This window comes from Archocentrus centrarchus, chromosome 22, assembly GCF_007364275.1.
Source record: "Archocentrus centrarchus isolate MPI-CPG fArcCen1 chromosome 22, fArcCen1, whole genome shotgun sequence".
Taxonomy (NCBI): Eukaryota; Metazoa; Chordata; class Actinopteri; order Cichliformes; family Cichlidae; genus Archocentrus; species Archocentrus centrarchus.
The window spans coordinates 27,282,428-27,301,371 of NC_044367.1; the positions used below are offsets into that span (position 1 = coordinate 27,282,428).

At 40.0% G+C, this 18,944-nt stretch overlaps 1 protein-coding gene across 1 annotated transcript; it reads left to right on the top strand.

The window, feature by feature from the left end:
• The first annotated feature begins 17,105 nt into the window (after positions 1-17,105).
• LOC115772945 (interferon-inducible GTPase 5-like) lies at positions 17,106-18,648 on the top strand. Its single transcript, XM_030719407.1, has 2 exons — positions 17,106-17,667; positions 18,008-18,648. Exons 1-2 carry the CDS (start codon positions 17,106-17,108, stop codon positions 18,646-18,648), a joined length of 1,203 nt encoding a protein of 400 aa, XP_030575267.1.
• The last annotated feature ends 296 nt before the right edge of the window (positions 18,649-18,944 follow it).

The following is an 18,944-nucleotide window of genomic DNA, read 5'->3' on the forward strand; positions in this document are numbered from 1 at the left end:
AAGTTCATTGGTTGATCGGGTACAAATCCACACGTGCTGCTCATAGGGGGTCGTTTTGACTGTTGGGTTTTCTCTGTATTATTGTAGGGTCTTTACCCACAATACAAAGCACCTTGAGGCGACTGTTTGTTGTGATTTGGCGCTATATAAATAAAATTGAATTGAATTGATGGGACAATGGTGAAACCTTGAACGTATGTAAACAAATAACGGTGCATTAAACTTTTATCACAGCTGATATTATGACAAAGATTCATTATTGTTTAATCTACATTAACTACACACATTCACAAAGGTGCACAGTCCTGGCATCACCGTGTGTTTAAATACGATAAATGTCATTAAAGTATATAAACAAACTGTCCTGACTTGTTCTCAGTAACTTCCTCAGTGGTCTAGGTAAACATGGCCACTTCCTGCCATATGGTGGTTCAGCCATGTTTCCTGGGAGGTGAAACAGGAAGGGAGAGAAAAGGAGGGTCTTAGATGACAAAGGAGTGAATGTATGTAAATAAAAGCAGACTCCTCACAGATGTTTCAGTGTCAGGAGAACTTAGAGGTACTTCAACCACAACCTCTAAGAACCCTACATCCAATTAAAACCTTTAATTTTACCCTAATTCAGACATAAATCCACAGAATTATAACATACTCAGGCTGAGGAGCCCATAGTTTGTTTTCACAGTCAAGAAGATACATTATAACCTCTGCACACTCACCAAAAACTATGCTCATATAATCACTCACAATTATATACATGTGGACACCCACACGCCACACAGAATTCAATCATGAATGAATGAATGTCTTTATTGTCAATGCATGGTCACAATGAAAAAATTACTGTCTGTGGAAAAAAGAACAAAAGTGTTACCAATCATACATGAACACATACTCGTACACGCGGGATAACTTAAGATATATACAGATAGATATATACATAATAAGATAAATAGTAAAAAATGTAAAAGAGTGCTATCAAAATGACAAAAAAGGTAAGTCAAATGCAATGCATGATTTCATGATTTCCAGAGTGTTAAGGCTGATTTGCTGTTTGTGGATGGAAAGAGTCCTGTTCAGTTCATGGATGGCTGAGAGGTAAAAACTGTTTCTCAATCTGATGGTGCACCATTTCAGGGCTCTGTAGCGCCGCCCCGAGGGTAGAAGTTGAAAGAGGTGGTGAATGGATGGACATCCTTAATAATCCTCCCAGCTCTGCTGTGAACACGGGACCAGTAAATGAAGTCCAGTTGTGGGAGCGTTAGGCCGATGATTTCCTGCGCCAATGACACTCTCTGGAGGGCTGTGCTATTGGCTGCTGAACAGTTCCCGTACCAGGCTGTGCTGGAGTATGTTAGGACACCCTCCAGACAGCAGTGGTAAAAAAGGCCTCAAGGAGTCTTGCAGACAAGTTCCTTAATCTGGATCTTATGGTAAATTTTTGTAATATTATGTCACATAAATTCTGTTCATAATTTTTATGGACAGAATTTCTAGGCGTAGCCAGGTGGTGGAAGGCTTCTTCCTTGGTGGCCTCAGAGTCTCATCTCTGCTCTTTGCAGATGATGCGGTCCTGTTGGCTTCATCAGGGGGTGGCCTCCAGCTCGCAGTGGAACGAGTGTGAAGCGGCCGGCATGAGAATCAGCCGGGATTCAAGTATCTGGGGGTCTTGTTCACGAGTGACGGGAGAAGGGAGCGGGAGATCAACAGACGAATCGGAGCTGCTTCTGCAGCGATGCGGACACTGCACCGGTCTGTCGTGGTGAAGAGGGAGCTTAGTGTAAAAGTGAAGCTCTCCATTTACCGGTCGATCTACGTTCCTACCCTCACCTATGGTCACGAGCTTTGGGCAGTGACTGAAAGAATAAGATCGCGAATACAAGCGGCAGAAATGAGTTTCCTTCGTAGGGTGGCTGGCCTCTCCCTTAGAGATAAGTTGAGGAGTGCGGCCATCCGGGAGGGGCTCAGAGTAGAGCCGCTGCTCCTCCACATTGAAAGGAGCCAATTGAGGTGGCTCGGGCATCTGATTAGGATGCCTCCTGGCCGCCTCTTGGGTGAGGTGTTCCGGGCATGTCTCACCGGGAGGAGGCCCCGTGGTAGACCCAGCACACACTGGAGAGATTATATCTCTCGGCTGGCCTGGGAACGCCTTGGGGTCCCTCCGGATGAGCTGGAGGAGGTGGCTGATGAGAGGGAAACCTGGGCTTCTCTGCTTAGGCTCCTGCCCCCGCGACCCGCCCCGGATAAGTGGAAGAGAATGGATGGATGGATGGATGGATGGATGGATGGATGTCACATAAATTGGCCACACTGCACAGTTTATGCAGCGTTTTTTCTACTTTGAAGCGCAGAAATTTACATCACAGTTTTGACCTGAGAAATTTGCAAATTTTCATCATTTTGAAAGATTGTCATTTTTCCTGATGATATTTTCGAAGAAAAATATAAATTTACGTTTTTTTTAGTGTGTTGAGGAAAATGTTGCTGTATTCTGGCCATTCAAATTCATATTGCTGTTTAAAATTTTTTCGGTTTTAGATGTTCAGTAAATGTTAATCCTGTTTGGCCCGCGACTTGTGTTTTCAATTTTGGCCCGTCCGCTGATTGAGTTTGATATAAGCCCTTCATAAATCCTGTTGACTACAGTCTATTTAACAATATAAGCAAAAAAAACATTACAAGTAAAAAAACACAAAAAGTTGGAAAACAACTTTTTGGCACAGCACCCAGCCATAAGTCGGATTCGTTTCCTGTGAGTGTTGGACTTCAGCAGGGCAGCCCTTTGTCACTGATTCATAATGTTTATGGACGCTGTACTGGTCTGTCGTGGTAAAGAAGGAGCTGAACGTGAAAGTGGTCGATCTACGTCCCCACCCTCGCCTATGGTCACGAGCTTTGGGTAGTGACCGAAAGAATAAGAAATGAGCTTCCTCTGAAGGGTGGCTGGCCTCTCGCTTAGAGAAAGGGTGAGGAGTGCAGCCATTCAGGAGGGGCTCAAAGTAGAGGCAACAGCTCACTTACAGGCAATTTATAATCACCATAACCTAAGCCCATTCATGTCTTTGGACTGTGGGAAAAAGCTGAAGTACCTGAACAGAACCCACACAGACACGAGTAGAACCTGCAAACGCCACACAGAAAAAGCCCCAAACTGCTTTCAGCTGTATATTTGGAAAGAAACCTGCTTTGACTTCATATAATTGACTTCATATCCAAAAATAAACTTGTATTGTGTTGAACTAGAGACAGTTTGTGTAATACCAATTTATATCACAAGATGTCACAGTGAGACAGTGTTTATATAACCAAGTGAGCCATAGGAGTACATCCTCATTATAACCTCCACAGAATCAGATATCCGTGAAACACATAAAATGTCTTGTTTTAAATAATGGCTTTTATTTCTTCATATAAAATTAAATTAAATTCTCTTTTTAGATTTCTCTTTGGGCATTTCTGATAAAGAAACAAACAGATCTGGATATTCCTTCAGCCTTCAACAATAACACTACCATTTAAGGACTGGTTGTTTTTTTTCAATCACAGGAACAAAATTGGAAGAGTTATGCAATGTTTGATTTTTTTCAATGACCACTTCCTATGTAAGATTATTTTATATTATACACATATATATTATAAATCAAAGAGGATAAAGCTGTCATCTAGTATATATTGATTATAATCAATCATATCCAAAACTAATCGAATGTTGTTGCAAATGTTTCTGCCAGCCATAAATCCAGATTGTTCCTCATTAATAACATTTAGTCCTGTTTTTAATCTTTTAGCAAAAACAAGCATAAACAATTTGACATTATTTAAAAGACTAATTGTCTCCAATTTTTCAGACTTAGTTTATCCTTTTTCGGTTTTGGAATGAACTTAATCAAGCCTTGATGAACAGATGGAGGCAGTTCCTCTCTGACTATTGTGTCTTCAAGCAGAGCCTTTAAGAATGTGGCTAATGGGTTGGTGAAAAACTAAACCATCATACCTGTAAGCACCATTTTGTAGAGTTTATAAATTTATAACTGATTTATGTCATATATTAGTTTCCTTTTGTGTTTCATATTTGTATAAGTAAGTTAAAAGGAAATGTATTTCATTTGTAACATTTGGATTTGAGAACATCTGTTAAGAAGATGTATTTTATGTGATTGAACTACAGAGTGCGTTTGCCACTAGTGTGGCACCTGCAATAAAAGAAAGGTTGCTAGATGCAAACAAAGGCACTGTGCGTCAGACGATTGATGCCTTTCAAAGACCATGTGTGTATTGTGACAGAAATCACTCACTTGCCGACTGTCAGAAAATAAGAAAACTGCCTCATAAAGAGAGAGTAGAGTTCCTTAAAGGAAAAGGACTTTGCTTTTCATGCTTGAGCAAAGGGCACTTGAGTAAAGACTGCAAGAAACGATTGCTATGTGACTACTGTTTCAAAAGACATCCTAGTTTGTTCCACTATGACACGACAGAGGATGTAGCAGTAAATAACGAACCAAATGATGACGCTGGAAGCTCAGATGTTGAAGCTCCCAGCCCTGTCCCCATCACAGGTCGCACATGTGGTGCTACTGGGGCCGGTAATAGCAGTCGAGTTTTGGCTATTGTGCCAGTTCATGTTAAGCTCAAGAAAAACAACAAGATAATTGACACTTATGCATTTTTGGACAATGGCAGCCAAGCAACTTTTTGCTCAGAGAAGCTTATGAGACAGCTTGGCATAGAAGGAAAGAAAACTCAAATCCTTCTCCGCACTATGGGTCAGAAAAGGTTGCAGCCAAGTTACATTGTTTCAGGCTTAGAAGTAAGTGGTGTAACAGAAAATGTGTATATTGACTTACCTGATACGTACACCCATAAAGACATTCCAGTTTCAAAAGAGAGCATTCCTATGCAGACAGACTTAGTTAAGTGGCCGCATCTGCACAGAGCAGAACTGACTGAAATAGATGCAGATGTTGGGCTCTTAATAGGCGCAAATGCTCACAAGGCAATGGAACCCTGGGAAATTATTCACAGCGTAGATGAGGGTCCATATGCAGTCCGTACAATCCTAGGTTGGGTTATAAACGGTCCTTTGAAAAGAAATGACTCAGAAAGTGAACAAAGTGTTTCGGTGAACCGCATATCAATGTCTGAGATTGAAACATTGTGTGTGAAACAGTTTAACCACGATTTTCCAGAAAAGGCTTCTGAAGAGCGTCATGAAATGTCACGAGAGGATGTGAAATTCATGGACTCTGTCAAGGATACAGTTAAAAAGGTGGAAGGACATTATTGTATAAGCCTTCCTCTTAAAGATCAGTCTGTTAAACTACCCAACAACTGTGAGTTAGTTGTGCAGAGAGCAGAAAGCCTCAAAAGAAAAATGCTGAAGAGAAAAGACTTTCATAAAGAGTACACAGTGTTCATGTCTGAACTAATAGACAAGAAGTATGCTGTCCCTGTGTCAAATGAACAACTTGAACGTGATGATGGAAGACTGTGGTATATACCTCATCATGGCGTGTACCATCCACAGAAAAGAAAGCTCCGCATTGTCTTTGACTGTGCTGCCTCCTTTCAGGGGAAGTCACTGAACGAGGAACTTTTACAAGGTCCTGATTTGACAAACACATTAGTTGGTGTTTTAACTCGCTTCAGACATGACTATATTGCTCTAATGTCAGATATTGAGGCGATGTATCATCAGGTAAAGGTCCTGCCCGAGGATACAGATATGCTTCGATTCCTCTGGTGGCCTGAGGGAAACCTGGATGAACCACTACAGGAGTTCAAAATGACTGTGCATTTGTTTGGTGCAACATCGTCACCAAGCTGTGCCAACTTTGCTTTAAAGAAAACAGCAGAGGATGCTTCAGATGAGGTGTCACCCATGGCCATTAGTGCAGTGCAGAATAACTTTTATGTAGACGATTGTCTTTTATCCGTGTCGAATGAAGATGAGGCCTGTGCTATGGTGAAGGAGCTAACAAAACTATGCGCAAGTGGAGGGTTTCATCTTACAAAATGGAATAGTAATAGCAGAGTTGTTCTTGCCTCTATTCCTGAAACAGAAAGAGCATCTGAAGTTAAGGCATTAGACCTCTGTCATGACAACCTTCCAGATGAGCGAGTCTTAGGAGTAAACTGGTGCATTGAAACAGACTCGTTCAAAATCAAAATCAATGAAAAACCAATGACACAAACTAGATGCGGCATTCTGTTGTTTGTGAGTTCAATCTATGATCCGTTAGGGTTTCTGTCCCCAGTTATTTTCCCAGCCAAAATGATTCTGCAGGAACTGTGTGGAAAGAGATTCTCATGGGATGAGGAGGACATTCCAATTGACATGGCTAAGAAGTCACAACAGTGGCTGTTGGACTTGACAAAACTACAAGGATTTACAGTGGACAGGTGTTTTAAACCAGTTAGATTTGGAAATGTAACATCTGCACAACTGCATCTTTTTGCAGACGCGAGTGAGAGAGGGTATGGTGTCGTTGCATACCTTTGTGTCACAAATGAAAGAGGTGAAGCTCATTGCTCATTTTTGATTGGCAAATCACGAGTATCGCCCTTGAAGCAACTCACTATTCCTAGATTAGAGCTAACAGCGGCTGCTGTAGCTGTAAAAATTGACAAAATGATGAGAGACGAACTAAGAATGCCACTTGAGGAATCCACATTCTGGTCTGATAGCACCACAGATACATTGCGAATGACAGTGTCAGATTTAAGACTTTTGTTGCAAACCGAGTTTCACTTATCAGAGATCACTCTAAGGTCAGCCAGTGGAGGTACATAAACTCTGAGTTGAACCCTGCTGACTACGCATCTAAGGGAATGAAAGCAAGTGATTTCCTGTCAAACAAAGCCTGGATTCAACGTCCAGACTTTCTAGTAAAGGACAATAAACACTGGCCAGCGTCACCGATAATATCGTTGAACATTCATAATGATGCAGAAGTGAAAGTTTTGAGTGTTGATGTTGATGTCATGCAAACTGATCCAATCAGTCAACTCATTTGTCACTACTCAGATTGGTACAGACTAAAAAAGGCCTTTGCCTGGATGCTGAGATTTAAACGGCTCCTCCAAGAGCTGTCACGTGAACGCAAATCCTTGTCAGCCAGCGATACTCAATGTCAAAAGAAAATGGCTAAGAAAGTGCAGAAATCAAACAAAGATTGTTATTTAACAGTCACAGAACTAGAAAATTCAGAGATGGAGATTGTTAAGTTTTGTCAAAAACAAAGTTACAAAGATGAGATCTTAACTCTACAGAAGGGTCAAAAGGTTAAAAGGACTAGTCACATTGTGAAACTAGATCCGGTGTTGGACAATGGTATTTTAAGGGTTGGTGGCAGGTTAGATAAGGCTGCTCTACCATCCAATGTGAAACACCCTATGATACTTCATCAGGACCACTATGTGTCCACATTGATTCTCAGACATATTCATAAACAAACAGGTCATAGTGGCAGAAATTTTGTGCTGTCTAAACTGAGAGAAAAATATTGGATTCCGAAAGGTGATGCAGCTCTCAGGAAAATATTGTCAAAATGTGTACAGTGTAAAAAGCTGTCAGGTAAGCCTGGTGAACAGAGAATGGCAAACTTGCCACGAGACAGACTTGAAACCGACAAACCCCCTTTCACAAATGTAGGGATAGATTATTTTGGACCTTTTGAGGTTAAATGTGGCAGAAGCTATGTAAAAAGATACGGTGTTTTGTTTACATGCCTCACCACAAGAGCGATTCACCTAGAGGTCGCTCACTCACTTGAAACAGACTCTTGTATTAATGCATTCAGAAGGTTTGTGGCCAGGAGAGGTCAAGTGTCTGTTATGAGGTCAGACAATGGTACAAACCTAGTAGGTGCTGAAAAGGAAATGCGCGAGGCAATCAAAGGTAGGAATAAGATTAAAATTGCTGAGTCACTTTTGCAGAAAGGTGTTACATGGACATTCAATCCACCAGCTGGATCTCATTTCGGTGGGATTTGGGAAAGGCAGATACGTTCTGTCAGAAGAATCCTTACCCAGCTACTGAGACAACAGACTCTTAATGATGAGCATCTTCACACTTTGTTTTGTGAAGTAGAGTCTATTATAAATGATAGACCCATTACAAGAGTTTCTAATGACCCAAATGATATAGAAGCATTAACCCCAAATCATTTGCTTCTCATGAAAAAACAACCTGTGTTGCCACCTGGTTTATTTCAAAAGGAGGATTTGTACTCAAAAAGACGATGGCGTCAGGTCCAATACTTGTCTGATATTTTTTGGAAACGTTGGACCAAAGAGTATCTACCACTTTTACAAGAGAGACAGAAATGGTTAAATGTGAAAAGAAACCTAAAACCTGGTGATGTTGTTCTTATAGTGGATGATAGTGCACCAAGAGGTTCATGGTTAATGGGAAAGGTTGAAAAGGCAATTTTTGATTCAAATGGTCATGTGAGAAGAGTTTTGGTTAAGACAAAAAGCAGTGTTTTGGAAAGACCAGTGGACAAATTGTGTCTTTTACTGGAAATGGATGAGTGATGTGTTTTGTTTAAAGCCACTGTGTTATGATGCTGTTTACAGTTAAGAGTACTGGTACAGTAACAAAAGAGTTTGAAAATGTTGCTTATGTAATTTTGGTAATTGTTATGCCCCAGCAAGAACAATTAGGGGCCGGAATGTAAGCACCATTTTGTAGAGTTTATAAATTTATAACTTATGTCATATATTAGTTTCCTTTTGTGTTTCATATTTGTATAAGTAAGTTAAAAGGAAATGTATTTCATTTGTAACATTTGGATTTGAGAACATCTGTTAAGAAGATGTATTTTATGTGATTGAACTACAGAGGGCGCAATTCTGTTGTTAAGGCCCATGAAGAATAAAATGTTATTGTATTTGAAGATGTAGAAGAATAAAGATGGCCGATGGAGCAACACGGTAGTTTTACCGTGCTGCGGCTGAATGTTGTCACACGCGTAAAACCGGCTCTGTATTGGTCATTCAAAGGAAGAGGTTAAATGGAAATTACAGAAGATTGAAAGAAACTATAGATTAGCCTCTACAATACCCAGGAGATTTGTTACCTTTAAGAGCACCAAAGGATTCAGTAACAGTTACATATTGGTTTATACACTGATTTATATTGCAACATAATAATATTACTTATACTTAATGTATACATACATATGTGTGTCACATGGGTCACCTTGTGGTTTGAGATGATGCACGGCACTAATGCCAGTCAGCTCTTCACTGCTTGACTCTTGACCCCACTTTTCCAATAAATTCTAAATATCTAATAACAGGTGACCTCCAGTGTGGCCGGCGAGTCATCACAAAGGTTTGATGTTATGCGTCACTTTACACTCAGCCTTTCCTTTGATGTGACATTGTCGTGGTCCTGGGTTTGTAACCCTGCATTTTGAGTTTTGTAGACTTTGAAGTTTGGTTGTTAAAGTATTCTCCGGGATTCTTGGTTTGACTTGTGTTTCTGTGGTTTCATGTATATTTTCCTTTTAAACATATTCGATCTTGTTCCCTTTTCCTAGTGATTCAGTTTCGTTCTCCCTCTGTGCTCCCTTCCTCTTGAGTCTAGTGTAAGGAAAATTTTAGTTTTCTTTATTAAAGACCAGGAGAGGATAGATCTGAATGCAATGTAATGTTTATTAAGGATGTGCAAGTCGGAGCAGTTACGGGTAAACATCAAGGTTGCTTAAGAGAAGTGCTCAGTGAGGTGGTCTCATTGTCCATCTTTTATACACATCAAATGTCTACTTGACATTACACAAGAACTCAAACCGACAATAACAGGATACAAATGAGGAAGCTCCACGCAGGTGTTATCCATCATGAACTCAGGCTCAATAAATGCTTTTCACTTTCAGTCATTATCAAAACTCTTCATTTTAAGGCAACATTACATTTCTTAACTGATGTCCTCATCAGGTCCTGGTTCCTTTCACCTAACCCTAATCCTCTGTGTGCTTCACTTTCCTGGCAGACACTTCCTCTTTTCATACGCACAGGGGCACAGAAAGTTCACAGTGATACACTCAATACAGTTTTCTTCTTAAATTCTTACTATCAGACTAAATTCTTCTGTTCTTAATACTATTTTAACTATTTTTCTTATTCTGACATTATTTTAACTGATTTCTTATTCAATACTTAATGACAAGCAAGAATTATATTCCTCTGAAACTCCATGCTATGTCATACTAAAACTTGATTTTGCATATAGTTAACATAAAAGATTAATACTTATCTAAAATTTCCTAACATCCAGTCTCCTGTGATGGGTTGGGTTGTGTCTGCATAGGCCTCAGAAAGTATATAGCTGCACCACTGGCTCTGGGTCCCGCTGCCGCTTGGTTTGTGGCCGCAGCTCATTTGCCGGCAGCTGAATCAGCTGCGGCGCTTGGCACTGTGCACTGCAGCTTAAACCAGTCTTCTGATGCTTATGTGATGATGCAGTCAAGGTTTCTCTAAATCAGGGATCCTCAAATCCAGGCCTTGCGGGCCGGTGTCCTGCAGGTTTAGATGTGTCCCTGATCCAACACACCTGAATCAAATGGCTGAATTACCTCCTCAGTATGCAGTCAAGTTCTCCAGAGTCCTGCTAATGACTTCTATATTTGACTCAGGTGTGTTGAAGCAGAGACACATTTAAAACCTGCAGGACACCGGACCTTGAGGCCTGGATTTGAGGAGCCCTGCTCCAAGTGTTTAGCTTCGACAACCCCGCCTGGGGGAATTTCACCTCCAAGAAAGATTAGATTTATAACGAAAATGGCGCTTGACAAGAAGGGAGAAACATCACACGCCACACCTTCAGCCAAAGTGCTGCACAACAACAAACGTTAACAGGAGAGAATCCACCACCAGGGAATGGACCAACCACCCTTCCACTGGCTCATCCCTATCTGCTCAGCGATAACGAGAACACAAAACGGAATTAAAATGCACACCATTGGGCGCTACAGTCATAAAAGCATTCTGTAATAACAGCCAGAAAAATAAAAATACTAAAAGTATGTCTCCCAGGCACACACCCACACAATAAAAGACAGCAAAAGTGCATAAAACACAGGATAAAATTATCCGGGAAGAATCTGCCAATAACCAGAGGTGGCAAAAGTACTGACATTCTGTACTTAAGTAGAAGTACAAGTACTTATGTTAAAAAATACTTTAGTAAAAGTCGAAGTACTGGTTCAACTTCTCTACTTAAGTAAAAGTAAAAAAGTACAGGCTCTGAAATGTACTCAAAGTAAGAAAGTAAAAGTAGTTCTTTGGAGGATGTTTCTACAAGCTATTTTTGTGTAAAACTAACCGAACCTCGTTATATATTATTGTAATAATATAAAATAAAATTACATGAGAATGCAAACATTATTCCAATCTAAATTTTAATCCTAATGAATGCACTCAGCTTGAATCTGTTATGTAGGACACAAACTGTGAAAGGGAATTTAAACACAGCTCTGTTCTCTGTGTCCTCCATAGTAGAGGGTGACTGTGCCTCCACCTAAACACAAACATGAGGATACTCAGGGGTTACAGTGGGATTCAGCAGGTGGAGGAACCCTAAGATCAGCTGTAGTGGCTCTGCATGGGGAGAAGAATCACAGCTTTCTATTGTGAGCTCCAGTAAATGATGTTGGTGTGCAGGCTGTGATCAGCTGACCGGCTGCTGCTGCTCTGAGGTTTACTGCTCTGTGTGGATGAAGTGAACTCACAAAGATGTAACCCAGTATTTCACAGCTCTCTGAGCTGATCTCCATCCCCTACACTGACAGCATACAGGCTGTAGAAATGTTGGATTCAGTGAATGAATCTCAGCATCAGCAGCTTTGATTCAGACTCATCTCTGCTGCACTGATGTAACCTGTAACTCTGACCATGAACACAAACACTGTGCTCCAGTCCAACACAGAGCTTTACTGTAAATACAGTACAACAAGCTAACCTATTTATTACACACTAAACTGCAGTATTTTCATACAATCTTTGAATTACACAAAGTCAGCATACTTCAGTTTATTTTCCAGTCCTTACCTTTAAATCTAACCTCTCTTCTTCCTCTCCTGTCCTCTTTCTCCATCTCTGAGTGAACTTCTCTCTCTTTGCTCTCCCTGAAATACAGCAGCTCTTCTTTTAGCTAGCAGACACACTGTGTGACAAACTGCACACACTTTGTGTGTTTGCTGATATTTGTTGAGCATTTAGAAACGCTGCATTTACCTGCCACACGTTACTCCCTTCATGCTCGCTCCTCTTCAGTAGCGCTAGCTAAGCTGTTTATGTGCCGCAGCGCAACTTACGGACTCGGTCCGGCCCGATTTTAGCGCTATAAATGATACATTAATTATATGGGTTTGCGTATTTAATCCCTTTGTACGAGATAAGCCCCGATGATGGAGGATACGCAGTACGATTGTCTCTTATGTGTTATTATTCCTCCATTTAGGCTCAGATTGCTTGATGACTGACGGCGCACTGACCGGAAATGCAAACTTCTCTCTGACGTGTTAAAAAGTAACGAGTCTGTTTGAAAATGTAAGAAGTAGAAAGTACAGATACTTGTGTAAAAATGTAGGGAGTAAAAGTAAAAAGTACTCAGAAAAATAAATACTTAAGTAAAGTACAGATACCTGAAAAATCTACTTAAGTACAGTAACGAAGTATTTGTACTTCGTTACTTCCCACCTCTGCCAATAACAATACCACACTACCACAATTAGTCCTTGAGTAGTTGGTTGAGCAGTGGGAAAAGCCCTAAACCCTTGTGTAGTTACACTTGTTTTGGCGACACCAAAATCCCTTTCTGGCAAAACAATCCTCAGGCAAAACAGCAGACCTGTAATACGAGGGCCAACACTGCAGTCTCTATGATACAGAGAAACACGACTGAGTTTAAGAACAGCGTTGATTGCTCTACTGAAGAACAAGAGCCCTAAATATAAAAAGAGGCAAGTTAATCTAGCCCATAAGAATTTAGACTTTGGACAAAATCGGACTAAAGCTGGCCTGTGTGCGTTCATGGGACTAGTAAGTTCACCTTGTGAGCATTGTGCTTGTTGTTTTGTTCCACATAGATTTAGTCCTGTTTGATAAAAGTTATTACTGTTAGTGTATAAGCGGCTCTGCTGTTGTCATATAAGCGAGTGTGCTAGCCTTGCTTCACCAGTTATGTTGTAATTATGTTGAGCGAATGCGTCGAACGAAGTTAGCGTGTAATGTTTATACCTGTTTGTTTGCTGCCGACAGCTGCTCTGTGTTAAACCGTATGTCAGTGCGGCACTGGAGTGAATTATTCTGTCCAGTAGAGGGCAGTGTCGGCCCTAAAATGAGAGATTTTTCCCTTGTTGATGCTTCTGTGCTGTTTCACCTTACTTGTCCTTACTGTTATAGGATAATTTGTTTCGAATGACTGTGATGCATTCTAAATAGATATTTATTAGTTAAAGTGATATGTTAATGTTACCATTCTATACCCATTTCAGAAACCACATTTCTACTGGTCAGCCTGAGTGTGTGCATATTGTATGGCAGTGGAAAATAAAGTTCTCACCTGATGTGACATCGTCTCATGTCTCTGACCGGACTATATTACAAAGGGACCACATTTTTACCACGAGCGAGAGATAGTGGGTCAGCGTGTCCACTATAACAGTTACCTTGGTGTTTGCATGCAATTGAATTGCAGTGAAATGAATGCATCATATGGGTTGCAGTGAACGGTTGTAGTGGTTTTATGCAGAGGTGGCAAAAGTACTGACATTCTGTACTTAAGTAGAAGTACAAGTACTTGTGTTAAAAAATACTCTGGTAAAAGTTGAAATACTGGTTCAACTTCTTTACTTAAGTAAAATAAAAAAGTACAGGCTCTGAAATGTACTCAAAGTAAGAAAGTAAAAGTAGTTCTTTGGAGGACTTTCTACCTGATATTTTTTTGTAAAGCTAACTGAACCTCATTATGTATTACTGTAATAATATAAAATAATAGATGAGAATACAAATGTTATTCCAATCTAAATTTTAATCCTAATGAATGCACTCAGCTTGAATCTGTTCTGTAGGACACAAACTGTTAAAGGAAATTTAAACACAGCTCTGTTCTCTGTGTCCTCCATAGTAGAGGGTGACTGTGCCTCCACCTAAACATGAGGATACTCAGGGGTTACAGTGGGATTCAGAAGGTGGAGGAACCCTAAGATCAGCTGTAGTGGCTCTGCATGGGGAGAAGAACCACAACTTTCTATTGTAGCTGCAGTAAATGATGTTGGTGTGCAGGCTGTGATCAGCTGACCGGCTGCTGCTGCTCTGAGGTTTACTGCTCTGTGTGGATGAAGTGAACTCACAAAGATGTAACCCAGTATTTCACAGCTCTCTGAGCTGATCTCCATCCCCTACACTGACAGCATACAGGCTGTAGAAATGTTGGATATAGTGAATGAATCTCAGCATCAGCAGCTTTGATTCAAACTCATCTCTGCTGCACTGATGTAACCTGTAACTCTGACCATGAACACCAACTGTGCACCAACACAGAGCTTTACTGTAAATACAGTACAACAAGCTAACTTGTTTATTATGTACTAAACTGCAGTATTTTCATACAATCTTTGAATCAAAGTCAGCATACTTCAGTTTGTTTTGCAGTCCTTACCTTTAAATCTAACCTCTCTCCTTCCTCTTTCTCCATCTCTGAGGGAACTTCTCTCTCTTTGCTCTCCCTGAAGTACACCAGCTCTTCTTTTAGCTAGTAGACACACTGCGTGACAAACTGCACACACTTTGTGTGTTTGCTGATATTTGTTGAGCATTTAGAAACGTTGCCTTTAAAATTACCTGCCACGTGTTACTCCCTTTATGCTCGCTCCTCTTGGGTAGCGCTAGCTAAGCTGTTTATGTGCCGCAGCGCAACTTACGGACTCAGTCCGGCCCGCTGTGACCCCTGATTATAGCGCTATAAATGATACATTAATTATATGGGTTTGTGTATTTAATCCCTTTGTACCCGATAAGCCGGTGATGGGGGATACACCAGTACGATTGTCTCTTATATGTTAATATTCCTCCTTTTAGGCTCAGATCGCTTGATGATTGACCGGAAATGCAAACTTCTGTCAGCTGTTAAACCTAAAGTAACGAGTCTGTTTGAAAATGTAAGAAGTAGAAAGTACACATACTTGTGTAAAAATGTAGGGAGTAAAAGTAAAAAGCAGTCAGAAAAATAAATACTCAAGTAAAGTACAGATACCTGAAAAAAATCTACTTAAGTACAGTAACGAAGTATTTGTACTTCGTTACTTCCCACCTCTGTCTGTGATAGAACAAGACCTCAGGGCAGGAAACAGTCTGCATCAAACAGCCTTATATGGAGTGAGAGGGGAAAAATTTGAGGATGTACTTAAGGATGAAACACTGCGATCTTTGCTAGATTTGTTTGTGTATCACTAAAAGAATTACAGATATTCTTGTTACACCAGCTTGTTGCCATATGTTGACATTAGAGTTACTACAGTTCAGGTGCCTGGTCTGAACTTACAAGGGGAAATGGGTGGAGAGAAAAATGAGTTGTCCTTGAGGTTTTAAGGAGCAAAACAACAACACAGAGTACAACATTTGACAAAGAATTGCAAGCACACAATCATTGATAGAAAAAGTTATCTACCCACCATGATCACAGGATATGGTCAGAACGCTGCAAAAGATAGCTTGCGCAGTCATGTATATGTTGTAGGTGTAAATATTTTTATTCACCTGTCTTCCTTCACACCTTTACAGCAAGTCAAACTCATTTTAGTGTATTTTGTGGTTTTTGGTTTTAGGACATATCTGTTCTATTATGTTTGCAATGCTTTTCCTGGCAGTAACACCCACTGCTTTATGAGCAAAAGCAAGTGGTGTGGTAGTATGTTATACAGTATTTGGAAGTCACGCTATTAAATAAGAGAAGATAAGGTTTATTTGTCACATGCACAGTTATGCACAGTGAAATGTATTTTGTACCTGCAGCTGATAGTACATAGTAAAAATATATAAATAAGAAGAATAAAAATGTGTAATTCACACATCACAGCACACAAGCTAAAAATATATAAATATCTAAGGTAAAAATGTCAAATTCTAGTCATTGGTATTTAAACAAGGGTATGTTACTGCAGCTGTGTCAGTGGGTGCATGGTATGTTATAGTGCAAGTCAAACAGAATAGAATAATTTACATAGTGTACTATTAGTATCAAAATATGAAACAGCATAGAGACCAGGAAATACATGAGACCAGTAACAAAGGTAATGTAAATGTGGTTCCATGAGACTGAAGTCCAAACTGAATTACTTTGTGATCAGATAAACCTCACTGAGCTAGCGAGGTCATTACACTTCCTCATATGCCCTGAAAAAAGTTTAAAAACTTTGTGCACAGTAGCAAATTATGGCATTAAAACTAGAACATCTGAGGCTTGTCTTTAAGAAACCACCTGATTTACCATTTATAATAATTTAAGTAGATCTTTGTGTGTTTCAAAAGAATTTTTGTGTGAAAGCAAAAGTGGAACAGAGCAGAGCCGGGTCATCTTTGCTTTTTTAAAGTCACATTTCTTTAAGTAAAAGAAGTCCTGCAACCTAAAAACAACAACTGTGTGAAGGCTCTCAAAAGCATGTCAGGCTCCTCCTTTCTCTGAGTTGACCTTTAAAATCAGCTGCGGTCCTGGTTTCACCGTAGTCCTCATCACAGCAGGAAGTTTACTCTGGTCTGAATTCACCTGAACAGACGAACAGATTCTTCTTTTCGTTTCTTTTAAAGGCATAAAGTTCAATCAGGACAGCGCTGGTTCTGCTCCAGGGATCAATTTCTTTAAGAAATCTAAGTAAGTAACAGCTGATATTCAGAGTCTCATCTTGATTGATGTATTTTGATAGTTTTCTCTGAAGAAAGACTAACTAGTGTAAAAACAGCAAATAAGAAATAAGTTTTGAGATACTTTTACTGTATTCTGCTGAATCTGATGTTGTATAATATCCAGTCATTATAGCTAAGATAATGGTGCTTAATAGTTCAGTGATTTTTTTGCTCTCTCCTTTGATTTTAGAATTAAAATGGATGATCCACTCAATTTCTGTCCAGAAGAATTTGCTGGTGTGAAAGAGGCGCTGGAAAATAATGATCAAGCTGCAGCAGCTGCAAAAATTCAGCAATATTTAGAAAAGCAAGATAAAATTCCACTAAATATTGGCATTACAGGAGAATCTGGTGCTGGTAAATCCACCTTTATTAATGCCTTCAGAGGTGTAGACAACAGAGATGAGCAGGCAGCCCCTACTGGTACTGTAGAAACCACCATGCAGATTACAAAGTACCCACATCCAAACTATCCTAATGTCTTTTTCTGGGATCTTCCTGGTATTGGCACCACCAATTTTCCAGCTGATGAGTACCTGAAGCGTGTTGAATTTGAGAAGTTTGACTTCTTCATCATCATCTCAGACACTCGCTTCAGAGAACATGATGTGAAACTCGCTCAGGAGATTCAGAAGATGGAGAAAAAGTTCTACTTTGTCCGCTCAAAAATCGACAATGATGTTCGTGCAGAGGAAAGAAGTCAGAGAGATTTCAGTCTAGAGAGAAGTCTTGCAAAAATTAAGGAATACTGCATTGATGGTGAGAGTCCTTCTTTTAGTTCTTTCACTGCTAAAATCAAACAGGATCTTTAGCACTGAATGTCACCCTGCAGGTTCCCATGTTACAGCATTTAGAGACTCGTCTCCTGATTTCAGTCTTTCAGGAAACATGCTGACCCAAAGACTTTTTTATAACATGTCAGCCGTGTGAACTGGTTTGGACTTTATTCAGCCAGAGTCACACATATAATTTATAATTCTCTGTATGTGTCAAAAACTTTAAAGATAACTGCTAATATTCAAGATTTTAGGTTTCAGGGTTAAATGCAGATGTCATTTTTAAACAGCGGCTTATTGGATGTATTTTTTTTTTAACACAGGTCTTGAAAAAGGAGGCATCAAGTCTTCAAAGGTCTTCCTGGTGTCCAGCTTTGATCTCCACATTTATGATTTCTCTTGCTTGCATAAGACCTTAGAGGAAGAACTTCCAGCACACAAGAGGAATGTGCTGCTGTTTTCCATGCCCAGCATCAACATGGAGATCATCAACAAGAAGAAAGAAGCTTTTCAGCACCAAATAAAATGGTACTCTGTTGGCTCTGCAGCATTAGCAGGTGTATCGATTCCTGGGATTCCTGCTGTTGATCTAATGATAATGGTTAAAGCTGTCAAAAGTTATATAGCTGGGTTTGGTCTTCATGAGTCTTCACTGAGAAGGCTTTCCTCCACCACAGGTGTGCCTTATGATGAATTGTGTGCTGTCCTTCAGTCACCACTGGCTGCAAAAGAAATGGAAAAAATAACCACTGATCTCATCCAGAAGCTGCTGATCACAGCTGCAAGCAGAGCCACATCAAGAGCATTAGAGATGTCCAGATTCATCCCATTATTTGGAATCCCGGTAACAATGAGTCTCTCTTTTACCACAACCTGCAGTGCTCTGAGTCTTTTCCTCAACATGCTTGCAGACGATGCTCAAAGGGTGTTTGAAAAGGCTCTGGGTTTGAACACCTCAGTGTGATATTGTAGAAGCAAACTTTCATCTGAGTAAACTGGAGTCATTTTCCAGTAATCATTCAATCATCCAAACCATAATCTAGCTGTTCATATTAACTAATGTGCTTTTACAGCTGACCAATTGATCAGATCCATTTACTGAGGCCAAGATAAGATAAACACACTGAAACTTGAATGTTTTGGTTCCAGTTATTTCCTGTTTTCCTTTGTAATCATTGCTCTTTGTGTATTCCTGAGCTTTTCATGTTGCTGTTTGGCTCACTAGATTAAATATTTGAACTTTTAGCTCTGTGCTTTGTT